This window comes from Corylus avellana, chromosome ca10 (assembly GCF_901000735.1).
Source record: "Corylus avellana chromosome ca10, CavTom2PMs-1.0".
NCBI lineage: Eukaryota > Viridiplantae > Streptophyta > Magnoliopsida > Fagales > Betulaceae > Corylus > Corylus avellana.
The window spans coordinates 16,265,391-16,281,842 of record NC_081550.1 but is presented as its reverse complement, the minus strand read 5'-3'; the positions used below and the strand labels follow the sequence as shown (position 1 = coordinate 16,281,842).

The window sequence follows — 16,452 nt, the reverse complement described above, 5'->3', positions numbered from 1 at the left end:
CAATTGAAGGCCAAATTAATGGACATTTGACAACAATTTCCTTATGAAAGCACACGGCAATAAATTGTATTTAGCTTATATGAAGAGGCTAGACACAGTTACACTCAGATGCCCTATGCTCCATCTATCTTCATTTTCATCTCTAAATATTTTACTGACTTAAGCATCAGAGATGTCGTAGCCTCTCCCCTCCCCTCTTTGCAGCGCGCTCCTCTAACTTTAGTTGTCGTGTAGGAATTCCATACGAGGACTAAGCGTGGGTGGTCACTGTTTTTTTTTTTTTTTTTTTTAATTATTATTATTTTTTGGTCACTGGTTGATTTTCTGCATGAACAATATGTCACCATTTTATATGATCTATTGTTTTGGTAATGTAGTTATAAAGTGATGGGATTGTGACACATCATTGAAACCAAATTTTTTATTTTTACTTTAAGAAAAAAAAAAAAAAAACTTTAGCATTTTTCTTTAATAATTGTTCGCTTGATTCCCGACACATGTAGGTTGCAGGGGCGGGGCAAAAGAGAGGGAAGCGTGAGATATTGCATTGCAAGAAAAGTTTTAAATGAGAGAACAATACATGGCAATTGGCAAAGATGAATGCTAGGCTTACAAACACATTTTACAAAAAAAAATTTACAAACTGATGTGGCACAGCATGATTGGATATAAGATAAATTCAAATTTTAAGAAATCCAATCATATTGTGTTACATCAGTTTGTAAAAGTTTTTTTTTATAAAATGTGTTTGTAAGCCTAACATTTTCCATTGGAATATGGTTATAGAGGAATTCATTATAATAGGGGACCTTCGACTCCTATTTCTCTCTCCAACTATTTTGAGTTGTAACTTTTCTTTTTTAATTCTTTATTAATCTAAGCATCAAAACTTGTAGCTATCTCTACAAGTCTGCTCTGGCAAGTTCTTTTTGTTAAATTCTTCTTTTTCTTGCACGTACTCCTGACCGGGGATTTGATAGTCAAAAACTGTTACAACAGGTTACAAGTTGAAAATATTGGAAGAATCGTAATGCTTTGAGGCATCATAATAATCCATGCACTGAAGAGAAGCTTATTCAACGTATTAGATGGGAGGTGAGGATCTAATTTACTACAGAAGATAGATTTAAAAAAACTAGGAGAAATGATATTCTTTGTGGTGCTTGGAGTATAGATGAGATATTGATTTAATTTTTGTGGAGATTTTATCTGATTGTTTAATTATTTCAGCTTTAGCTTAGTACTATAGCTTTTCTTTGTAAAGTGTTTAATTGTGATTATTTGGGGTGCGCAACTAATCATATATGGTAGGAAAATTCACAATCAAATGATATAATGATAGGGAACAATCCAAGCAACCCATATATGATTTAAATAAAAAAAATTCAAAAAGCTACGACACTAGTAAGAGAAATTACCACGAAAGCACCAAAACTGGTCAAAGCTTCATATTCTCATAAATAATAATTTAACATATAAGACAGGGCATAAAAAAACAACCATAAAACCATATGCTAGCAGGATTGGAAGTTGGTGGTTGCCCATTCAAGCAACCCATCTATGATTTAAATAATAAAATTTAAAAGGAAAAATGAATTAACTAGTCCAAACTCTTAAATTTACATTTTAAATGTGATTCTCATTGAAAATATTTTTAAATCTCCACACATTTTCCAAACAATTTTACCAAACACGGTTCCTTTTCTCTTGCCATTACTATAAACAATACTTTTTCAAAAGTGGTTCTCATTGATGAAGCTATAAACAATAATGGAACTTTTTTCCTTGGATGAAGCTATAAACAATAATGGGACCATAATATATTCCAAATGGTCCCTCCCTCTCTTCTCTTTAAATATACCCAAAGCTATGAAAGTTTGGGAATATACTAATTTGAATAAGTTTTATCTGGAAATTGAGACATGTTATTCATTTATTCCTTATTTGTCTTATGTCTCTTTCTTTCAAATTATATCAGTCTTACAAATTCAATGTTTGATTTGAAGAAGTTATAAAAAAAATAAAAATAAAAATAGCATTTTTTTTTTATATAAGTTAAGGTCACAAAAAATTAATTAAACAGAATGTTAAGTCAATTAATTATATACTACAACGTATTTTAATTGTTATTTGATAGCTATATATTAGTTTTTGGGTAAAGTTCACTTAATCTTCTCAAACTACGACCTTAATGACAATCTATCAATTGCGACAATTTACCTCCAAACTACCAAAATAATGACAATGTACCCCCTATTTTAACAAAATGATAAAATTACTCTTACTAAAATAAAAACAAAAATACTAAAATTTATTTATTTTTTCAAAATTTTAAGGGTATTTTTGTCTTATTGAAAATTTTATAGGGGTAATTTCGTTATTTTGTTAGCATTGGGGGGTTACATTGTCATTGTTTTAGTAGTTTGAGAGGTAAATTGTTGTAATTAATAGTTTGATGGATAAATTATTATTGAAGTGGTAGTTTAAGGGGTTAAGTGAACTTTGTCCTTAATTTTTTGTTTTTGACGAAAAACAATTAAAAGAAAAAAAAAATACGCATAAAAAAAAAACAATTATAATAATACTTTATCTGTCAATTGTGATGTAACACCGACAAAGCCTTTTAATTGGATTTGTTTTGAACTGGGTTCCCACACTGGACGGTTTGATTTTCTTGCCACCAATCTTTTTGGTACACGTGTGAGTTGCCAAAGGAACAGAGAAGTTACAATGTTCCACGCGCGTGTGTCCAACGACAGTAACCGTTACGTAGTAACTAGTAAGTAACCGTTTCGGGAAGGTCTTTTTTTTTTTTTTTTTTTTGGAATAGTAATAATAATTAATTGATATGATATTATTAAGATGAAAAATAATGAAAAAAATTGTTTAATAATATTAAAAAAGAGGTTTTAATTATTATTATTTATTTTTGGAAAAAATAAAGGAAAAGAATGAACTTTGCCAATTAGATTGGCATATTGTACGGGTACAGAGTTCTGAGGGTTGGTCTTCGGATAAGACTTGACAATGTGGGAAAAGATTGGGTTCAATCAGATAAGCGTAATTGAAGCGGGCCGTTTTGAAATATCTTTTGTTTTAAGGAAAATTATTCCTTTTCTATCCTCCTATTGTTTGTCTGAATCAATTGGAACTTCTTGCTACAGCTGATACCAGAAGAGGGAGAAATTTCATGTAGAATGGAGTCCTCTATACAAGGTTTTCTTCTAATTTTTTGTCTTTACTTTTTGTTTGAACAGTTTTTTGTGGAGACCGAGAAAACCCCAATGCTTTAAGTTAGCATTCTTAGTTGAAGTGAGAATATGCAACGAGTTTAAAGTTTTTTTAGAGGAATTCATCAATCTCCTTTACCTATACGTTGCATTCGTTTTATAGGGTCTTAGGTAATCATTTTCCATATAGTTTGTTTTATGTTCATCTGGTGGTGAAGAGATAGTGGAAGGTGGTTGAGAGATAATGGTCTTTTCACGTTCATGAAGTAGTTGACAATTGACACGCTCAAGTAGTGGTTAAGAGATAACCTCCTGAAATATATGAAGTAGCTTAGTTATTATATAACTTAATGTAGTGGTAGTTTATCTGAATGAGCTTGCTTGAGTGAGACCCATATAAACACATAACTAATGTATAGCTCATTGACTCTAATGTATAGCTCATTGACTCTAATCTAACTAATGTATGCTTGCAAAGACAAAAAAAAAAAAAAAACACGGATAACTAATTGGAGAATGACAATGAGGAACACTCCTATTTCTTTGTCAATGGGATGGTTTCTACAACGGATAAAAGATTAAGAGAGAGAAAAGTGAAATATATGTGTTCAGGATATAAATCCTTGGTGATAAACTTCTTCAACTTAGGTGTTTTATCTCCTTTTATAGGGTTGCCTCAAATAAGGTAAGTAGGCTAGATGTAGAAGTAGAAGATATCGAAGATCAAAAGTTTGATTGGGAAGATGGTAGATTATTGCCAAGTTCTTTTCTTCTAGGATGCTAGATCCAAAGTAGATCTTATATAGCCAGCTTCTCATCTGTGTACTAAATCTAGGGGTGTTAAAAATTACTAGTGAATCGGAATCGGGAAACTGGAAAACTGAGGACCCAGTTCCAGTTCTTGTTACAAAAAACCAAAAACGGGAACCTCGGTTCTGGTCCCGGTTATAACCAGGAAACCGGAACCGGGTATATATATATATTAAACCGGTTTAAAAAAATAATTTTCTTAAAAAATTGGTTACCGGATTGGGTACAAATCGGAACTGGCCGGTAACTGAGACTCGGGTTCTGGTTGCCTAAAACTAAGAACTGGAGTACCCCGATTCCGGTCCCCGGTTTTGGCCAAACATCGAGAACCGAGATCGGGTTAACACCCCTAACTCCATTAGTCAGGGTGACGGTCGGTTACGATACCATCGGTCATAATACCTTCAGATGAGGACCCATTGGCTAGGCCTCCCTTAGCTAGGGCACCTTTGATTAGTGGCTCCTTGGTGGGAAGCGCATATTTTTAAGACTCGTGTTGATGGATTGCGTTAGGGTCCCTACCAAGGGGTAGGAAGCTTGTAGGGCTATGAGCCCATACGCGTAAGTGGGCCTCTTGACATTCTAACGATATTTAAGGTCCGTTTGGGATTGCGGTTTTAATAAGTGTGATTTTAAAAATTGCATTTTTAAAATCGCTATTTTTTAAAATCACAAAAGCTTTTGGTAAAACATGTTAAAAAATACTTTTTTTTTATCAAATATTTGTTATGTAAAATCGTGATTTTGGTTTTAATTCGTATTTTTTCAAATAAGCACCCTCTAGCCTATTTATAGAAATCGCATTTTTTTTCTTCTTTCTATTTTAGATTAAGTGATTTAGAAATCGCAATGTCAAACGTATTACGTTTTACGATATTTTTTAAATACGCATATTATTCTTATGAAATCACAATCTCAAACGCATTCTTAATATAACCAACTTTTTTTTTAAAGGGTTAAATACTAAATACCCACCTGGGGTTTCACAATTTTATTTTTTTTCCTCCCTAGGGTTTGATTTTTATCATAGGAAGTTCCTGTGGTTTTGATAATAGACTAAGTTAGTCCTTTGTCAGTTGATCGTTAGTTGACTTAACAGAATTCCACGTGGACCAATCATGTGTTGACACATGACACCTATTTAATTTTATTTTATTTTTTAAAAAAAAAACAAAAAGAAAAGGAAAAAAAAATTGGCCACCCCCATTTGGCCACCTCCTTGGCTCCAAGGGGGTGGCCGATCCCCCTTGCCGAAACCACCCCCAGTGGGTACTAAGAGTGGCTGAATCACCCCATGGAGCCTAGGAAGTGGCTTGCGTGGAATTCCGTTAAGTCAACTAAAGGACTAACTTGATTTATTATCAAAACCACATGGATCTTCTGTGATAAAAATCAAATCTTAGAAAAAAAAAAAAAATAGTGAAACCCCATAGGAATATTTAATATTTAACCATTTTTAAAATTCATAGATGGGTGAACATAAAATCAAGGGTAAAGTCCACATACCCCCCTCAAACTACCACCCAATTGACAATGTCCTCCCCAAACTTTCAATTGTGACAATGTCCCCTCCAAACTACCAAAACATTGTCAATGTCCCCCCAAGGCTAGCAATAAGACAAAAATGCCCCTATAGATTTCTCAATAAGACAAAAATATCCCTATAAATTAAAAAAAAAAAATTGATTCTTTTTTAAAAACGAAAAATTTTAATTTAAAAACAATATTTAAAAAAAAACAATTTTTTTAAACAAAAATTTTTATTTTTTTTTTTAAACGGAAATTTTTATTTAAAAAAAAAAACTATTTTTTTATTTAGTTTTAAAAAACAAAAAATTTCATTTTATTAAACGAAAATTTTATTTTTTTAAACGTAAATTTTTATTTAAATAAAATTATAAAACAAAAATAAAATAAAAAAACGAAAATTTTCAATTTTTATAAAAAAAAAATCGAAACTTTTTTTATTTTTTTCTTATAAAATTGATTTTATAAAAGAAAAAATTGGCCAAGTTTGGATTTTTTTTTTGGGTTAGTTTTAGGTTTTTTTCTAGAAGTTTTAGTATTTTTGTTTATATTTTACTTAGGGTAATTTCGTCATTGGGGGAACATTGACAATTTTTGGTAGTTTAGGAGGGATATTGTCACAATTGAAAGTTTTGGAGAGATATTGTTAATTGGGTGGTAGTTTGAAGGAGTTATGTGGACTTTTTCCTAAAATCAATGACATAATAATAAAAATAATAATAATAATAAAATAATTATAGAGTCATGATTCCTTCCTTATCCTTAAGATGCGTTACGGAAGGAATCCTTAAGATGCGTTACGGTACCTTTCAGCAAAATTAGTTGGCCCCTTCTACTAGTCAACCAGATTACTTGAGTCCCAAGCCATAATAAAAATGAGTCATGGGGGGTACAGCTCCTACTCAGTTATTTAAATTCCAACCTCAATAATATACAACGCGGCTGAATGAGGTCAGATTGTACAACAACGAGCCTAATAAGGACACATTTTTTTATGCGCTGGCTCTGTTGAATAAATTCCAGAAAGGGCAAAGGGTTTCTCCATGCTTCCTTGATGCACTGTCAAATTAAGTCAAAATGAAGGAAATATCTCGGAATCTACCCCAATCTACTCACTACACGCTAATGAGTCACATGGGCAAGCAGCTGATGCTGTTCCCCATTAAAAAATATATATAAATCCTACTGTTCTTTGGAGTGCCTTCACTCAATCACTATCTGGCCCACAAGTGCTCACGTAAGCAAAAGCTCATCATCACAGTACCGGGATTTCTTCAATGCTATGATTCCTGCGGCTGCAATACCTTATCTTCTGCCGTTCATTTATAATGAATGGCTACGATAATTACATGACATTTAATTTAATTTTTTTTAAAAAAAAATACAAAGAAAGAGGTCGGTAAATCGTTTAGGAGTGACAAACAACCTCAAAACACCCGTAGAGTGGTTGGACACCCATTTGGGAGTGGTCGTTAAGTCGTTTAGGAGTGATAGATAACCTCAAAACAGCCGTAGGGTGGTTGGATTACCATTAATTACTTTGGGAGTGGTCCGACCACCCTAAGCCTATTTGTAAGCCTTTTTTTTTTTTTTTTAATTTTAATTTTTTTTTTTTGGTGGTCAACTATCTTATTTCATAAATTATTTAGAATGCTCAGGGTGGTTGGCGAGCCCATTGACTATTTTGGGATGGTCAACTACCATCATCGGTGGTTTTGAGATTGTCCGATCACCCCACTCAATTTCAAGTGAAATTGAAATGAAACATTTTATAGTCTATATAGTATATATTGTTACACCATTTAAAATTTTTAAATAATCTAACATTACATGCACCATAAGATATAACACAATAAAATCTAGACCATAAAACAATTCATTTTTATTTCATCGATTGGACTTTCAAATGGAGAGATCCGAGTCCATAAACACCATGCCTTATACTAACTTACATTAACACGGGCTAAACACCAACTTACATTATCATTAGTATTAAAGCATTCACAGTGAATTATTTATATTTATATTTAAAATAGTTAACCAAAAACTGCTTTTTAAATACACTTTACATCAAAATTTTTTTTTTTTCTCTATATCATTTAAATAATTTTTTTACTTTATCTATTAATTTTGCAATACGAACTTTATCATATATTTTTTATATTATATTTTAAAAATGACTAGCAAAAAGAGAGAAGATAAAAAAGAATTTTATAGTGGATTAGTGCTTGTCCATAAATAGTTAATAAAAAGAATATATATATATATATATATTTTAAATAAAAAGAAGACAAGAAGTGGGACACCGGACATGATTTTGCATGATAGTAACTAGACATACGGAGGTTTTAAAGCATCTGCCGAGATACTCACTCATATACGGAAATTCAAAATGCATATAATGCTTTAATGATTTATTAACGGACACGTGTCGTCCATTCACAGCGAGTACACTTTCGTTTCCTTTTTCCCCCGACGCAACCCCGCCTATATAACAACCACCTAGTACTTCTGAAACACTTCATCGCTGTAACTTGTAAGAACTACTAAGCCAGCCAATAGAGAAGAAGAATCAGATCGGAGAGTAAAAAAAGATGAGATCTAGCAACCACTTGATTGGAGTACTAAACTTCTTGACCTTCCTCATGTCAATCCCAATCCTAGGTGGCGGCATATGGCTGAGCACCAGGGCAAACAACACCGACTGCCTCAAGTTCCTGCAGTGGCCGTTGATTATCATCGGCGTCGCCATCATGGTCGTGTCCCTGGCAGGATTCGCCGGCGCGTGTTACCGGAACACTTTTCTGTTGTGGGTGTACCTATTCGTCATGTTCTTCGTCATCGCCGCGCTCATAGGGTTCATAATCTTTGCCTATGCGGTCACCGACAAAGGGTCTGGACGGTCGGGGCTGAACCGGGGGTACTTGGACTATTATCTGCAGGACTACTCCGGCTGGCTGGAGAAGCGCGTAGCGGATGATAGCTACTGGGCCAAGATCAGCTCTTGTATAAGGGACTCTAAGGCTTGCAGCAAGATGGGGAGGACTGTCGGCGGTATGCCGGAATCTGCTGACGTGTTTTATCATCGAAAGCTCAACCCTATTGAGGTATGCAAATTATTTTCTTTTCATTTTTAGTAATTTTATTTAGTAAAACAGCTATTCCATTGATTTTCAATTAGGATAAGTTAAATTAAAAATTAATTTGTAAAAGAAAATGCTAATTTTTACTGTTATCTTATTTTAGTTATAAGAGTAACATTTTTTGAGGTTTTATTTTTTATTATTTTGTTTGGTGACAATTAATGTTATTTAGTAAATTATTATAAAATTAAAATTAATATTTAAATCAATAATGAATTATAAAAAATAATTTAAGGACCATTTTGGATAAAAATTTATTATAAACTAAATTATATACAAACCCATCTAATAAAATAACATCTCATAGCAATAGATATAAATATTTAATGTTAAAGTTGAAGGAAAATGGCTTTTTCTTCTCACATGTCCACACAAGAAATTATATAGGTTTTTTTTATTTTTTTTATTTTTTTTTTTTTTTTAAGAAAAAAAAAATTTACCCTTCTGAGAATATAGATATTTAAGGTTTTTTTTATTTTTATTTTTAATTTTTTTATGATAGATATTTAAGGTTAAAGTTGAAGGAAAAGGGCTTTTTCTTCTCACATGTCCATACAGGGAATTATATAGGTTTTTAAGGGTTCCTTTTAAAAAATAAAATAAAATAAAATAATTTTGCCTTCTGAGCATATAGATATTTAAGGTTTTTATTTTATTTTTATTTATTTTTTATGATAGATATTTAAGGTTAAAGTTGAAGGAAAAGGGCTTTTTCTTTTTGGATGAATCGAATATTTGAACAAAAACATATTGGGTGAAGTTGAAGGAAAGAGATGACTCTTTATTAGAGGTAGATCTGGTTTAAGCTATAGCTCTCCCTTAGAAAAGCAAAGCACGTGGGGGTTTGACCCCCACCAAACCCCATATAATTTCTCAAAACGATGGAATCCCACCATCACAGCACCTTGTTGCAACTGCATGATTTTCGATGACCATATATTTTTTTTTTCTCTTCTCTTTTCCTGCTATCCAAACAACCTAAAACATCATATAAAAAACCTTGCTGCATATATTAATAGATATTTTGCACAGTGACAATAGTACTATAGGATTGCTGGGCCACAGGCTGGCGTTTGCCTCAATGAGAAATATCTAAACCCAATAATTATATGTCTCATCTCAGCCACTGGAAACTGTACTTCTTATCTGAGAATGATGTTTGCAAGAGAACATTTATAACAGGGTCTGTGATAAAAGAAAAGCCAAAAAACGTTGTCGTTGGACTCTTTGGCTATTGGCTGTAGCGACATATTTAACATAAGCAAATATTACCCAGCGGTTGTCGTTTTCTCTATTTATGTTTAGCCAAAAGGCGGAGAAAAAAAATATTCCCTCTCTTTTTACAACCCCAGAATGTTCTTTCTTAGGTCCTGTTTGGCAGTGTTGGGTTGGCTTAGCCTCGGTGCTGCTTTATACAAATGGTTTCACTTTTTAGGTGGAATATCCTTTTCCCTCTTTTGTTTGGTTGCTTGTTTAGGGCCCATAAAATACTGAGATAGATTTTGGTAGTTGGAACATCATTTCACCCCCCCCTCCCCCTAAATATAAAGTTGTTCTATTATGTGATGACTGATGAAAGCATAGGGGACACTTTTGTTGGTTCATGTCTAAATCTCATCATAGCCCTTTTGACGGCCTGATGCGGAACGAGACAAGAGTTAATCGAGTCTTTAGTTTTATTAATTAACGAGGTTTTTAGATTTATCCGGTGAGTTTATTCGATGAATAATTAAACAGATTTTGTTTGAGGCGTGACTCTGGTTCTTCCTCTTTTTTTATGGTGGTGAAACTTCGACGTATTCCATGGGGGCGACTCAGTCCCCTTCCTCTATTCTTCTTTTTCAATGGAGGATTTCTATCATCAAAGTAATTGCATGGATTGATGTTTAAGTTGCTTTTGGTAGCATTCTTTAAACTTGTTCTCATTTAAACAAAAGCAATTTTCATAAGTACTTTTTCACATGATATTATTGAAATGACAAAAATGCTGTTTGGTGTTTGCATAGTCTGGTTGCTGTAAGCCCCCCACAGAGTGTGGCTATTCCTATATAAATGAGACGACATGGTCCGGACAAGCTGCGACGAGCAACACTGACTGCGCCAAGTGGAACAATGATCAACAGCAGCTTTGCTACTCCTGCGACTCCTGCAAAGCCGGTGTCCTGGCCAGCCTCAAGAAGAGTTGGAGGAAGGTCTCTGTGATTAACATCGTTGTTTTGATCATCCTGGTAATCGCTTATGTTGTTGCCTGTGCGGCGTTTAGAAATAATCGCCGGATCGATAACGACGAGCCCTACGGCGAGACGAGGATGACAAAGTCACAACCTAGTATGATCCAGTTTTAACTTTGTCAAGGAAGGATGTCTTTTCAGATTTTGGTATTCATTTAAGGGCTTGCTTGTTTAGGTGAAAGTTTGGTTGTATATGCTTTTAATCTTATGGTGTTTTCATATTTCAGTCACTCTTCTATCACTTTAAAAGAGAGAAATATTGCTAGTATCTGGTGGAGGGATAGGGTTTTATTTGCATGGTATGGTTTTGGTTTTGTAAATATCATGGTTAACATTTACATTACTCAAAGTAGAAAACCATTCCAGATTGGCTCTTCATGACAAAGATCAACATTGAGACAATTTAAACACTTTGTTGTGATAAATTGATAATTATGTGATGTAGATCATAGGGGTAGCAATTCGTGTTCGCATGCCGGATTCGAGTTGTGCAAATGCATGGGTATAAGACTATATTTTGTAAGGTTAATTTTAACTTGACCTATTTAATTAAAGGAGTCGAACCCGTCAACTTAAAACATTCTAATTTTGTATTGGATTCGTATCAGGTTTACGGGTTATATAAAAAATTGTCGACCATTATGTCGTGCATTGGGTTTGGGTTGTGTCGGACATGAAAACAAAATTATATAAGTTAATTTTAACTTGACCAATTTAATGAAACGGGTCAGACTTCTCAACCCTAACCTTTTAATTTTATGTTGAATTCGTGTTGGATTCGCAAATCGTATAAAAAATTATCGATTCTAATAGATCATGCTCTAATTGAATTACATTTTTTCCTACATGAAAAGATGAGATAGTGCATACAAAATTCATGAAGTAAAAGGAAAGAAAAGGAAAAGGAAAAGGAAAAGTAAAAGGAAGAGAGAGAGAGAGAGAGAGAGAGGGAAAGAGGGATAATTAAAATTCAACTCATCAATTATCAATGGATACCCAGTTGAAGTTACGTATAAAATTGCTACGAAGAAAAACAAGCCAGATGAGGACTCAGATTTAAGATAACATGATTTCTTTTTAGACAAAGTTTTCCTTCAAGCTGGGTTGGAAGAATTTTTTTTCAACTTAATTTATAAAAGTGACATGTGTCCATTTTTTTAATAATATGTGAAATGCACATGTTTTTTTAATAAAATTTATTTCAACTTTGTCCCTACTATTAAAAAAACATATGTATCTCATATGTTTGAAAGACACATATTACTTTTATAGACTATGTTGAAAAAAATTCACCTAACCCACTTTGGAGGAAAACTTTATCCTTTCTTTATGTGCATGTTTTGGAATGAAACAACAAAAACAGCCCAATGCTTTATTCACGTGACACCAAAATCATGCCCATGAACTTTCATTAGATGAATTATACATTCAAATGCAATTTCCTGTAATTTTATTTTTGAAAATAAAAACAATATAACACATTCTTAAATGAGAGTTTCTCAATTGTAGCACTGAGAGAGAAGATACTTGTCCCCATAAATCCACCAAGAGCAAGCTTGTTTGGGTGAAAGCGCATCACTTTATATTTTATAGTCACGATTTAAAGTTAGTGCATCTAACAGTGTATATAATATTAATGTTGGCATGTCTATTAAAAAAAAATTAAATAATATAACATCGTGTACATCACCGTTAAATATACAGACTTTAAATCCTGATTATAAAATAAATATTCTCCGTATGAAATGAAATGGAGAGGATCCTATTCCTTTCGAGTTCTCTCATCAACTCTTTCTTCAAAGTATTCCTCTGCATTGACCTATTTATTTGCTTGAAAGGTACAGCAAGTAACTTATTATTTTGATAAAAAGGAAGTATGCTTCCCTGAAAGAAAAGGTGTCCTTTGTAGCATGGAGCTTCTGTTACTTGTAAACTTTGTCCCCATGGCAAATCCCACTTCCTATGTTTCCTAGACATAACTGAGAAAGGTGTAGCCTACATCTTGAACCTAAATTTCCATAGGAAAAAAAAAAAAAAAAAAAACTTGACAAATGTATATCTTACATTCCTTAACACCCTATTCATTTGACAAATGCTTCCCTTAAAATTTTCAGACACTCCAGAACCAACCACCTTAATGACATCTCTCACAATTCAGATGTTGCATTTCAGCGTATGTAATTCCTTCCAAATCAAAGCTTAACATAACTTGAAAATAAAATGAAGAATGCAACACCAAGCGGAAAAAAGAAAGAGAAAAAAACATTTAATGAGGATAAATAGCAACTCAGGGATAAGGGGAGAGCCAGGAACTTCCACTAGTGAGCAAGGATAAATACAACTCAGGGGCCTTGGTGCAACCCATTTCAATAAATTTAACTCGAGAAAATCTAATTAAAACAAATCCATCAGGCAACAGCTTACTATTACGGAAATAGACACAAAAAATAGACTAATCCTAACTAGACTAAGATTCCGAATGGTTCCAACTAGGCCCTGCTTCAATTTTACATCATGGTTTTGAATAAATTTTGGCTTTAAACTCGCTTTTCCAGGAGTTTCTAGTTTCCTGCATCAATATATTAGGAGTAAGATTAATTCCAAATACTATAAAACGAGAAGAAGATCCATTTTATGAGTTGAAAATATGAAATTATTATGTCCATGTAGTTTGGAAACTAAACTTACTTGGTTCTCTTTTCAACTATCATATGATCTTCACGGCATTGTTCTGGATGCCATCTTGTGACTGTGCGCTCTACAACAGTGTATTTCTCCAAATATGATGGAGAAGCAGCACCATTACCATTTTTATTGATCTTAAGAACTAAAAGCGTCTTCACAACACCTCGACTAACTCGAGTTGTGCAATGGAGATCAGACCACAACCTCAATCGGCCATTTATTTCGCCCTCTCCTTCTGACAAAACAAGCACAGCATATTCAGAATGGACCAGAGATGGATGGTGACGGTAGGCAACGAAGTCCACACCATAATTAGAACCCGATTTCACAACCCAATTTTTCATTCGAAGATGAGAATAAGCCTTGTAGAAATCAGGGAAAGTCGGTTTTTTGGATATCATGCACTGCCATAGCTCTACATCATTCTTTGAACAATTATCATCACCTACAATCTTGAGGCACTTCAACGAATAGCATAGGTAAAAGGCTTCTTCTAAACCCAGCTGAAACAAATCCTTATCCTTTTCAGCTGTAATAATACGTCCTCCAAAGCACGCACGATTGAGAAGATCAGTTTGTTCTGATTCAACTTCTATAAGTACACTGCAGCCAGCAAGAAGTCCATGAGCATCTGATTGAATTAGAGAAGACTGAAGCTGTGACACTATCTTTGACATGGGCTCTGCAAGAGCTTTAGCTTTTAAGCCCTTTCCTTTCCATCTTGGCTCCATTTAATCCTGCAAAAATATTAAACTTACAAAAGTTTAGACTCCATGCTCTCTCAGTTATGGCTAAAACAACTTACACTTTGGAGCTTTCCAAAATAATAATACTAGTAATGGCAAAAAGTGTGAAGCTTTTGCTCATTCAACGACCACATAACACAAGAAGGCCTTTTTACCAATATATCTATACATGGGTGTGCGTGGGTGCGTATAAGGAAAAGCTTTAAGCACATTTTGGAACAAATGGGCATGCTAAAATGAAACATTTTCACCGACTATGCTAACAGATTTTTGAACAACAATGGCCTTGGTATACTGTATTTAGTGCTCTTATACATTCTTAAGCTAAAAGAATGGACTCCGTAAAGCAACATTCCTCAGTGGCATTTGATCAAACAGTGGACATACGTAGTGCAAATCCCCACAAGTTGCAAGCACATGCTACAACAACAAATCCGAAATAACTCTCATATTCGAAATTTCAAAGAACATTATATGAGTTTGAGAATACAACTTCAATTAATAATCATAATAATAAGAAGAAGAAGAAATTTCACCGTTGCAACCTGAAGAGACTGAGAAGCGAAGCAAAAGCACAATGAAACAGGGTCGTTTTACAGTTGCTGACGAAAAAATATGCAAATTTTTTGCTTATAACTCCTAGTGAATTAGCTATTCTTTAGCTAAATCTTAACTAAAACCCACATTAAGCAAGCCACTTCCTAAAAACACCCCACATTAAGCTCTCTAAATCTTTCTCTACTTGATTTAAATACTCTTTTTTATTATTTCTTTATTCTTAGGGTAGTTGGAAGGTATATTCTTATGGTAATCCATTCCTCTTCCCTTAGAAATTATTTTTCCTTTAGAGCATTCCTCTCCCTCCACATTTTGCACCCGCAAACTGAATCTAACCACATATATCCAAAGATCATAACAAGTCCAGTAAGATCTTCATCCTTCCTACAAGAAACTACTACTTTTTACCTATGTATATTGTGCTTTACATGTTACATGATTTCTACAGGTTTGAATGGGAAATTTCTAAAAATCTTATATAATATAGAACAAACATGTTCCTCTCAAACATAAATCAAAGATACGAGTCGCAACAGTCTTTTAAGTACTAAAAAATTCGAAATTTTAGGATCCTTCAAACCATTTTTCAATCATAAGACACTTCTACTTGAGAAACATTTTGTTAATTAGTTCTGGAAATTGAATTCATCTCCACATCCCCATCAACAAAAATCTTGTCCTCCAAAAGGTCTACTAGTCCAAAGGATCTTTTCAGATCAGGAGTGATGTGATTTCTTCTCTTGATCAGTTATGATCTGCATAAATAATTAGCCTAAACTGAATTTTCCAAACCACATATCACCACCAGTTCTTTTAGAAGCCGCCAACTTGTCTTTAGAAACTTGAGAATAACTTCAATGAAGTTGTAGCACCCAATGAGAGATTGACATCTCAGCTTAAAGGAAAAAAAAAAAAAGAAGAAAAAAAGCAAACACTCCACCATATTACATCCAAATCTACTAAACGCATCTTTTTCTCTTTTTTCTCTTCTTCTCACCTCACCTGATTTCACCGCCACCGGCTGACCCTACGGCCGCCGCCCAACGGCATCAACTATGTATATATGCCAAACAGAGTGCGAAAATGTCATGAGAGCAAGGAGTCGTGATACGCAGGGGAGAGAAATCAAGAAATCCCACAAAAGTTTGAGGTTGCGGGTTGAGGAACCAAGAAATCCCACATGATTTTCTCAGGAACCCAGAAGTCCCAAAACGATTTCCCCATTTCTAAAGAGAGAGAGAGTAGAGAGGGAGAATAAACGCAAGAACTTACTGGTAGTGGAGCAGCAACGGTGGGGTGAACGGCGTCGGCGGGGCTTTCTGGCTGGGCAGCGTCTTCTTTCGTGGGCGGCGTGGAGTGGGCTGGGAGGCGGCGGCGGTGAGGTCAGCCGGTGGCGGTGAAATCAGGTGGGAGGTGAGAACTGAGAAGAAAGAGAAGATGTGCTGCAGTTGTCGTTGCAGAGTTTGTAAGCTAGTTTGAAAACAAAAAATCAAATGGACCGGCCTCTTTTACGCCGAGAATG

General features: G+C 34.1%; 2 protein-coding genes across 2 annotated transcripts; one reads left to right on the top strand and one right to left on the bottom strand.

Moving 5' to 3' along the window:
- Positions 1-8,084: 8,084 nt before the first annotated feature.
- Positions 8,085-11,319, top strand: LOC132163909 (tetraspanin-3-like). Its single transcript, XM_059574285.1, has 2 exons — positions 8,085-8,674; positions 10,717-11,319. The coding sequence occupies exons 1-2, from the start codon at positions 8,162-8,164 to the stop codon at positions 11,053-11,055; spliced, it is 852 nt and encodes a 283-aa protein (XP_059430268.1). The 5' UTR covers positions 8,085-8,161; the 3' UTR covers positions 11,056-11,319.
- Positions 11,320-13,183: 1,864 nt separating this feature from the next.
- Positions 13,184-16,402, bottom strand: LOC132164093 (tRNA-splicing endonuclease subunit Sen2-1-like). Its single transcript, XM_059574513.1, has 3 exons — positions 16,203-16,402; positions 13,630-14,363; positions 13,184-13,510 (listed from the first exon to the last, which is right to left on the bottom strand). Exons 2-3 carry the CDS (start codon positions 14,355-14,357, stop codon positions 13,336-13,338), a joined length of 903 nt encoding a protein of 300 aa, XP_059430496.1. The 5' UTR covers positions 14,358-14,363; positions 16,203-16,402; the 3' UTR covers positions 13,184-13,335.
- Positions 16,403-16,452: the final 50 nt, after the last annotated feature.

Bases quoted from the DNA above. Each gene is read 5' to 3' on its own strand.
- LOC132163909 (XM_059574285.1), top strand. From the start codon at position 8,162: ATGAGATCTAGCAACCACTTGATTGGAGTACTAAACTTCTTGACCTTC. The intron at 8,675-10,716 runs GTATGCAAATTA...GTGTTTGCATAG, and splicing joins GAAAGCTCAACCCTATTGAG to TCTGGTTGCTGTAAGCCCCC.
- LOC132164093 (XM_059574513.1), bottom strand. From the start codon at position 14,357: ATGGAGCCAAGATGGAAAGGAAAGGGCTTAAAAGCTAAAGCTCTTGCA. The intron at 13,511-13,629 runs GTAAGTTTAGTT...ATATTGATGCAG, and splicing joins ATAGTTGAAAAGAGAACCAA to GAAACTAGAAACTCCTGGAA.